Consider the following 9667-nt stretch of genomic DNA (forward strand, 5'->3'; position numbering starts at 1 on the left):
TTGACCCTAGAAAACAAAACATACTATCATATACCAAAACTACTAGTTTACTTTAATATTCCATCTCCTGTCCAAATGCTTCATTCAATTTTACTAATCTGCTAGTTATGTCTTTTATAGATTAAATAAAAATCTTCTCATTGTTTAATTTACCAGAATCTGTTCTTGCTAAACCTAACCTCTTTGTTTAACTAAAAAATTTAAAAAAAACTAAGAAAATATGCTACAAACTTTAACACTTTCTGACTTTTATTTGTATTAACATATCAAGTTAATATTTTTAATAAAAAACGCCAAGCTGTCCATTTTATTTATTAACAGATTAAATTATAACAAATTAACGTGCAAAAAGTAAAAAAAAATCATGTTTTTAACCAAAACTACAAATATATTTATTTTTTTTGGACTACCTTTCTGCCTTTTTATTATTGTTACGAAACACGGACAGTGGACAGACGGAACGAACACCAGACTGACAACTCTTTTTACATACTGACATTGACTTATACCGCACAAGTTTTAAATGTTTTTTTTCGATAGTGTGTTAAAAACTGCATTTTGCTTTACACAAACAACAAATATGGAAGGTTTACTTGGTTGTTATAGCAATTGAAAAAGTGTTGCCATTTTTTTCCGTAAATGTGTTTGCAAACATTCGTTTATATTTGAATTGTTAAAAAAAACATTTTTTATGTTTTTAGTTACAACTTAGTATTTTTAATGGTGTTTTTTTAATCGATAACAATAAAATTTGCGATAAAAAGTCTGGAACCAAATTCCCTGCGTTAAATATTTCATACACTTTAAAATCAACCTTTTTATACTAATACCTACGTGTTACCACTTTTCTTTTTTTAGTAAAGCAGTTTTAGATATAAATGCATTCGAACCTGTAAACATTTGACTACGACATTAACGCCTTAACCACTACGCTACAACGGTGTTCTGTAGAAACCAGTTAATTTACATGTTTAAACATTTACGCTAAAAGACTAAAATTGTCAATAATGCGATTACAATATCTCAATATCATATTTCCAATTTTTTTGTCAATCAAACGAAAATATAATTGATTACAAAGCCATATGACATAGTCTGACTTATTAATATACAAAATAAAAATTTGATCAAACTTTTGTTCTACTGAAATTTTTCAAAAGTTAATTCAACTCAAAATTTACAGATTATAAGACGCTGAAATATAATATTAATAAAAGTGACAATAACAATATGTTTCAAAATCTAAGATTTTCAAAATCTAACCATAATAAATATTTATTTTTTTAGTTTCAAGTTTTATATTAACTAAAATTGCCATAATTTCTATATACCTTCAAAATTTTGAAAATTATTTAAAAAAATATGTTGAAGACGATCGCCCTTTTTAATCCGTGTTTAAAATTCAATTTAATTTTTTTTTCAAAAAAAATTTGTATTTAATATTAATGTAGAGATGATGTTACGAAGTTGACACTTTCGTTCCACGTTAAAAAAATAGGTTAAGATTTAGGCATTTTAAGTTTTTACAAACAACATTGGTAATAAAATACCTTATTCATTACGTGAAACTAGCAATCAAAAAATAATAACGAAACAACATATGATTTCATTTAATAAACAAAAACAACATAAACGCCTTGGGTGATACGGGTAATTAATTACAAATCTTGAAAATAAGAGATAAAAACTAATAAACTTTTATGACAAATATGAGATAAAAAATTTTTTTAATCATAAATGTGGTTGTTGTTGATCAAAAATTGCAATTTCTGCAATGATTCATCAGTTTCGATCTAAAAAATACAACGTTTATTTTTATTTTGGAAAGCGAAATATTGCTATAAAAAGCGAGTCAATTCGACTAACAATTATAAGTTTTTAAAACTTGTTAACTTATAAAGATGAATTTGTTAACGTTTTCAGTGTTTTGTGTTTTATTAATGGTGAACTATATTCGAGCGCAACAAATTTGTGAAGCTATAAAACAATGTAAAGGTTTGGGGCCAACTACTGAGTCAAAAAGTAAGATCTTTAATTTTTTTAATTTTTTTGCAAAACGCTGTGCTAGTGTGACGTGTTTTGAGCTATTTAGTGCAGGCTTAAACCCAAAATCCTTTCTCAGGATCCGACACCATGATTTACAGTTACACAATACCTTTTTAAAAAATTGCAAATAAACAACTTTATTTCAGTAATCTGGCCAAACGTATACCGTCCCGGTAATGGATATGAATACACTCTTTCTTTTGGCGTGTATACGTATTATGATGCAAGAATGAAATGCCAACTACTTGGTGGAAAGCTGATTACTAGTGGAGCTAGAGATCGGATTATATACGAGTAAGTTCATATTATAAACAATATACAAATTTTTTTCGCAACGGTTCTGCTTAAGGCCTTTATTAAAACTAAACGCAAAAATCGATAGCTTTACCTAACTAGCATGCCTAATGCTATGTACCCGCGGGTAAAGATAACTTAGTGTTAACAGGCTTTAATAAATTAAAAACAACAGTTTTGGCCGATATCCAGTGGCTTACCCTAAACAGTAAGCAAATACGTAATCAACGTTAATATTTTTTTAGTCGTTTATGGAGGAATTTTTTAGTTCACCATAGGAATGCTGAAATGTACATCGGGTTAACTGACTTAAAACGCAAAGGGAGATTCGTGTGGGATGATGGCGTATCTGTTAACCAAGCATGGTCAAACTGGGAAAGAAGCGAACCAAATAATCATAATAATATCGAAGATTCGGTAGTGATTCGATCAGGCAGCAGATGGAATGACATACCAGCATTTGCCTATAACAGTAGAATTAAACAGGCTTTGTGTGAGCGACCAATTGCTTAAAATGAGATTAAGCACAATTTTAAAATAATAAATCTATTTTAAATTTTTTACTATAAATAGATATGTATATATTTGCCTTGTATAAAATTTGGATTGAAATACATAGAATAAATTGGAATTAAGATATTATGAGTTTATAATATTCTTAGTAAACAATATTAGTGTTAGATTAAATCATGGGGGTCCCAGAACAACATTATTTTTAATAAGAGCTTTAATTTTATAAAAATGATAAAACAAATCTTGAAAACATTTCTGATTTAACACACAGCTTGATTTAAAAATAACACTTTACTGCATTGTGGCGGTATTATAATAAATTCTATCATTCTAGTACCATAGCAATGACAAATTAAAACTAACAAAAATTCAGGATAATTTTGAAACACCATTCATACTAAAAAATTATTTTCTGATTACAAAATAAAAGCACTTTATAATAAAAGTAATTTTTTGATTTAAAAAAAAAATTATTAATGAAAAAATGATAATGCTTTAAAAAAAATACTAAATAAGCACTGCAGATATGGTTAATGTGTACAATGTAAAACAAGTTAAAAACTGTGGCAAAGCATAAAATGTAGTTAAAATGCACCTTTAAAATGCTGATCTACTCCTTTGGCGCCCCACATAAATCAACTTTTTAGTTCTTTTGTTTGAATTGGTTACATTTCTTTTTTTACTAAGCGGCTTAATGGAAGACATCAATGAATTAGTAATAGCAATTTCAGTAAGATTTTTGTCATCAGAAATCCCATTCAGAGCTCCATTGTTTAACGAAAATTTGTGGAGATCTCCAGGTATTGATCTTGAATATTGTTTCTTATAATAATTGGTGGGATTAGCATGACAGTTTACGACGATACTTGCTCGATAAGGAATTTTTTGTCTCCCTCTAGTGTGAGCCGCTGGTGCACGATGGCCAAGAAGTTTTTTATCAAACTGAAGAGAATGTAAACTGGAGCGATCCAACTGTTACAACATAGATAAAATACTAACAAAAATTACTTACTACCAAGTGGTAATATACAGCAAAATTGTTATCGAAAAGTAAGTACTGTAAATGCCAACTAAATATTTACAACTAATTTAAATAAAAAAGTTTTTAAAAAATGGGCAAATTTTACCTCGTTATTGTGATGATTGTTGTTTATTAAAGGTAGTTGTAGTGGTACATTTTCATTTCCCTTTAAATAAATATAAACAAAATGAAATAAAACTGTCAAATTGTAATAAAATATCTTGCGCCAAGATATTGTTAAAACCAGAGTTAAATACTACCTTGCTTTCAAATTGCGAATCAATTGTATTTATTGACAATAAGCTTTCTCTGGTGTTTTTTCTTTGAAGTTGAGAACTGAAATGAATAAAGAAAGTAATAAAAACTGACAAGCTCAGATAGGCGTCATTGTAATGAAGCTTCACTTGCCATAAAACAATAAGCAATATATGACAATTCAAAATAACATTACATAAGTAAATGTAGAAGGCAAAGTTTTTAGTTTATTATCTTACTTTGTGGACCACCTTGGCTTTCGTAAAGTTTGAGGTAGCTTTGTGTGGGGAAATGAACCACTTACTGTGACTTGATCCTAAATAAATACAAAAACTGTAACAATATTTATATACTTTAATCTCTCTATGAAAGCTTTTTGAAAGTATGATAATCAATTGTGAAAAAAAAATTATTTAATTTTTGTTAAACATTTTTTAAGTAAAACCTTACTGTTATACTATTTTTCATACCATTTTGAAGATGTTAAACTTACTTTTATACCATTCTTTTTAGGAGCATTCTTGCCAAAGTTTAAAAGTAATTTATGTGGGATTTTTTGCTTTTCTGAAGGCTCTACTTTAAAACCTTGAATAAAAGCCAAGCTATCATTTTGTGTATTAATGTTGTTATTGTTATTTGCATTTTTGTTGGAATTCTCTTCAGTTTTAGTTGAAGATTTTTTTCTGTCGGTCTCCATTACATCACTATCCTTAATATTAACTAAATATATAAAAAAAACACATTTTAAAATGGAAAAATAACATAATGTATTAAAACACTTGTAAAATTTTAAAAACAAATACCCTTTTCAATATCTGTTGAAATATTATCTGATGTTGCAGCAGATTTTGCCATGTTAATATTTTCTCTTAAAAACACAACAATCACAGTGATGTTATCAGTTGATCCATTTTCTTTAGCCTTAGTGCATAGATATCGGGCAACTGTAGATTTTTCATTTGTTTCCTGGATATGCTCACGTACCTTAAAAAGATTAGTCAAAAACCTTTAAATTGTTTTAAACTGTTATTTTAAAGTAAATTGGATGCATAAATTAAAGTAAAAACTATATTGTTTTACTGGAAATGCTATTTTTTTGACTCAATTAGTTTTAATTAAAAAAAATTTATGTTTAAATGTTTTATTTAAACTGTAACAAAATTGAAATTAGGACATAACAGCTCACTAATTTTTTTTCATTAGTTCTTTAACTTTAATATGAGAAGACCAATATCACAACCCCAACACATGGCTATGTTTGTTATTCAAACATATACTAAGTTGGTTTACGTGGTTTGGGATATTATTAAAAAGATTAACCAATTAAAAAAAAGTAAAGTTTTAAATGTATTGAGCTTGGCAGAAGTTTGTACAGTTTATGAACCTAACTTAAGGGAGCTACAACTACAAAAAATTTGGGTTTGAACTCATGACCTAAAGTTGTGAAGCCAAGTGTTTAAACTATTACACCTCACAGTCGGTTTTTACAGCCCACAGCATCCAAAAATTGTCAATTTAATTATAATTCAAGTTACTCACCAATCTAACTAAGTCGTCACTATTAAAAACATCCCAGAACCCATCGCAAGCCAAACACAAGTAATCTTCACTGCCATCAAGTGGCAATGACACAGTGTCACTTTCACCGCATACATAAGGCTTGTGGTCAGCGTCACCTAGTAACAAAAAGTGTTATGTTAAGTACTTTTTTTTTGAGAGTACTTGATCAAGCTATTAAGTGGTCTTAAGTTCATGGTTTTGGTTTTATGTGTAAGCATCGTGTTAAGTATAAAAAAATAAAGCAATTAAAAAGGGCATTTTCCATAGTTCATAAAAAGAGATTGACAAGTTACTAAATACAATGGACATTGCTTTAAAAAATACATTTTAAAAATAAAAAGAAGTATTTGTAAAAAAATAATATTATACACCTTTGGTGTTTTGTTTTTTACAATAAACCCCTTAAAAAATGTAGTAAAAAATTAAAATGTATATATTCAGTATTAATTTACCAATAGCTCTTGAAACGGCCAAACTTCCATTTACCCTCCAAGCCCCAAACCAAACCACACAACCTCCCATTTCCTCTATTCTGGCTTTTTCATCTTCCCTTTCTGGCTTGTGTGGATTCATCAACTATTTAAATTTATTAGAGATTTTATTTCTTTTTTATTCTTAACATGATAAAAATTTAATTATTATTATATGTCCAAAAACCAAAAAAGCAATTGTACCTGCATTAAAATATTATCTAGGCTATTAAATTTAGTTTTCTGCCCTCTAAAAATTGCATTTTACTTTCTGGACAACTATTGACCTAAATTTTTAGCAAAATGTGGTTTTCCAAATTTTGGTTTTCAGGGAAATTTTCATTTAGTTAAATAGTTTTGGGTTATATAAAAGATACCAACCAAAATTTTATAAATTTTAACATTTTTGGCAAAATGAACAATCAGTTAATACCTTATCTTTAATTTTTCTAAATTTATTTAAAAAAAAATTTACCAAAACCGGTAAGCAAAATAATAGCTTGGGTAATATCTACATTTCCAAAAGACACAATTTAAACAACATCTACTTACATTAATGGGAACACCATCCCGTACTAAAACACCTTGACTGTCACCTAACCAAGCCAAGTGAAGTTCCTGTTTGTAAATCACGCCCACGCAGACTGTTGTTCCACTTCTTAACCTCTAAAAAATCAAATTGACCATGGTTTTTAAAGACTTATATGTACCCAACCACAAATTTTTTAAATTTTTTTTGTTTTTTTATGCCCTATATTATAGAGTTATAGGGCCTATAACATGTATTAAAAATCTTAAAACCAAGTTATTTTGCTAAGATACCTCTGATTTTGCTTTTTCACAAAATTCATTATCAACTTCCAGAATACTTGACTTCAAAGCTCTGGGAATATTGTCTGGAAATCCATCTTGTTTTAAAAACTTTAATTGTAGCTGTTTCGAAGCATAATTAGATGCATCTAACCCTCCATGTCCATCATAGACTGCATAAAATTGCATTTCCGATAAGTTCTTTAAAAACAAAATAATTGTTTTTTAGCCTAAAGTTTAACTAACTCATTTTGAAAAGTAAGTGGGCGGTATTTTTTGTTAAACAGTTTGGCCACTTTTAAGCACAACAAAAGTAAAAATAGTGTGGGTTGATAACCAAAATTGCATATGCATCAAATCATATAGGAATCATCATTTTTTAATAAATTTAAACAATGATTAGGTAAATACCATACAAACTTTAGCTAAGCCAAAAAAAAAACAATTGGCAAGTTAATTATTGTTTTATAAAATCTCAAATTGCCCCTGTTAAATTGAGACTGGGTCGAAATAACAAATATAACTCTATGTATAGTGCTCAATGTCAGGATTTTCACATAGAAGATAAATAAATGAAAAATTAGAATAAATAAGAATTAATTGCTATGTACTTAAACTTTAGCATAGCATTACTTTCAAGTCCATAAGAATATTGAAATTAGGAAACACTGAATGTTTATCTTCCATTTTCCTTCTTGTGTTTCTAATTCCGCATTCCGAACAAATAGGAAAATTTGATTCCGTCGAAAAATCTTCGGAATTTTCTTTCCAAGATGATATTATTAAGTGAACATTGCGCAAAGCTATTCGAGTAATAGATGTAGCATCATAATCTGTATTTAAGTTAAATAGTTGTGGTAACAAAATAAAATTTGTAGGTAAAAAAGTTATCATAATAAAATAAAATTAAAAAACTTAAGAAAAGAAGAAATAAATTTGTTTTTAAACAAAAAAATTTTTACCTGGTAGATTTGAATTTTCTGAATCCTGTTCTTTAATGTATGGTGATAAATCTTTAGCCAAAATCTCTTTGGTTACTTTTCTTGAAATAAAACAAGCAAAAACAGTTGGACAAGAACTAAAAAAAATAATTAGGTTTGTTAATGAGATTTCCATATTTTAAACAACAACAAAAAAAATTTAAAAATAAGTAAATGGGTTAAGAAATAATTTAATAAAAATTGTTTTAAACAAAATAACTTTTTTGAACTAGAAGTGTATGCCCATAGATAAAGACAAAGAAGTTTAGAATTATAGTTAACAGCAAAGGTTAATAAACTTTTGCTCTTAAGTCAAACTCAATAGCCTACGAAAAATGATTAACTAAGATTCTTCATTGAATGAACATAGCAACCACAAAAACAAGATCTTTGTTATTAAGCCAAAACAAACATTGAACATTTACTCTGTCGTCTTTACATACAGTATATCATGGCTACAATAATTTTCTGTGTACATCTCAAATAAACCAATTTTTAATGCCATTTTGAAAGAAAAATAGTAAAAAAATAAACAAGATTAATCCAAAAAAAATTCAAAATTGCTTGCTTTTTTTATTATACGTAATAAGATTACAATATAAACAATTTATAATTATGCCTACTGTGAACTTTTTTTTAACTAATTAAATAGTTTTATATATCAATAGGTCTACATACCGAACAACTTATAAGTTATTACCAAAACTTAATTCTAAAATCATTAATCTTTATATTTTAACTTAATCTTTTTATTTTAACTTTAACTGGTAGCGTGGTTTGTGGTAAGAACACTTGCTACACCACCATGAGGTCATGGGTTCAATCCCCACTGCTCTCATGCTGTAGCGCCCTAGAGTAAGACGCTATAAACAGGATTCACTCCTGCTGAGACGGTACTTAATCAGCAGCATAATTACCAGGCAATTATAATTTGTATGATATCCCAAAATGCTAAAGGGCAATTTGAGACTGGGTCGCAGTAACTGATGTTACTCTATGTTTAAGTCGCGCACTTGACCTTCTCACATCAAAGATAAGATATATACAGAATTAAAACTTCTAAACCTATGTTAGACTGACCATAATTTTAAATGTTGTAAAACCAAATCCAAGCACTCTCCTTCTAAATCTGATTGCGTAAAGGTAAGAGATTGAAGTCGCATGGGAAGAGGTCCATCTTCTGAGATTGGTTCTGGATATTTTTGTAAATATTCCGACACAAAGTTAGCAAGGTCCATATTTTTTAAACAACTATATATACATTTTCTGTCAATAAAAAAAAATTACCAATATTTATGTTTAAAAAAGTAGATATATTGTAAGATAGTCCGATGAAGAAACAAGGCCACCTAATAGAATATTATTTTACATAAATTTATTTTTTAAAACCTAAGCTTCGTAGTCATTTTTTGTCAGGGTATTTTAACTTTATAAAGTAGGGACAAAATATATCTAGGCGAAAAAATGGTGATTTAGTTATGGTGTTAGGCAACATAATTCTTTTACTTTTAACCAAATGTAGAAACTCATTAACACAAGTTTATAATTTGTGCAAGTGTAAATATGCATAAACGTGTTTCAACAATGTACAATATTTTACTTATGATTCAGTCAATAGTCATTATTTGTTATTGCGTACCAGTTTTACCCGACTTTAAAACTTGTGGGTAATGCGGGGTAAGTAAATATTCCACTAATACAACCCACACTTATCTGTT

The 9667-nt window shown here is 28.2% G+C and overlaps 2 protein-coding genes across 3 annotated transcripts; one reads left to right on the forward strand and one right to left on the reverse strand.

The window, feature by feature from the left end:
- The first annotated feature begins 1849 nt into the window (after nucleotides 1-1849).
- LOC145752259 (low affinity immunoglobulin epsilon Fc receptor-like) lies at nucleotides 1850-2973 on the forward strand. The gene is made up of 3 exons (XM_082568514.1): nucleotides 1850-2022; nucleotides 2193-2340; nucleotides 2586-2973. Exons 1-3 carry the CDS (start codon nucleotides 1902-1904, stop codon nucleotides 2851-2853), a joined length of 537 nt encoding a protein of 178 aa, XP_082424640.1. The 5' UTR covers nucleotides 1850-1901; the 3' UTR covers nucleotides 2854-2973.
- LOC145752258 (protein phosphatase 1F-like) lies at nucleotides 2957-9210 on the reverse strand. Of its 2 annotated transcripts, none has more exons than XM_082568511.1 (13): nucleotides 9030-9210; nucleotides 7932-8047; nucleotides 7603-7802; nucleotides 6982-7170; nucleotides 6712-6825; nucleotides 6142-6265; nucleotides 5669-5805; nucleotides 4933-5113; nucleotides 4623-4849; nucleotides 4369-4445; nucleotides 4135-4210; nucleotides 3981-4040; nucleotides 2957-3825 (listed from the first exon to the last, which is right to left on the reverse strand). In XM_082568511.1, the coding sequence occupies exons 1-13, from the start codon at nucleotides 9185-9187 to the stop codon at nucleotides 3451-3453; spliced, it is 2034 nt and encodes a 677-aa protein (XP_082424637.1). In that variant the 5' UTR covers nucleotides 9188-9210; the 3' UTR covers nucleotides 2957-3450. The 2 variants fall into 2 exon arrangements, with proteins under 2 accessions (XP_082424637.1, XP_082424638.1); XM_082568512.1 differs by having other exon boundaries at nucleotides 3652-3847.
- Between the last annotated feature and the right edge of the window lie 457 nt (nucleotides 9211-9667).

The sequence above is a fragment of the Corella eumyota genome, chromosome 5 (genome assembly GCF_963082875.1).
Source record: "Corella eumyota chromosome 5, kaCorEumy4.1, whole genome shotgun sequence".
Taxonomy (NCBI): domain Eukaryota; kingdom Metazoa; phylum Chordata; class Ascidiacea; order Phlebobranchia; family Corellidae; genus Corella; species Corella eumyota.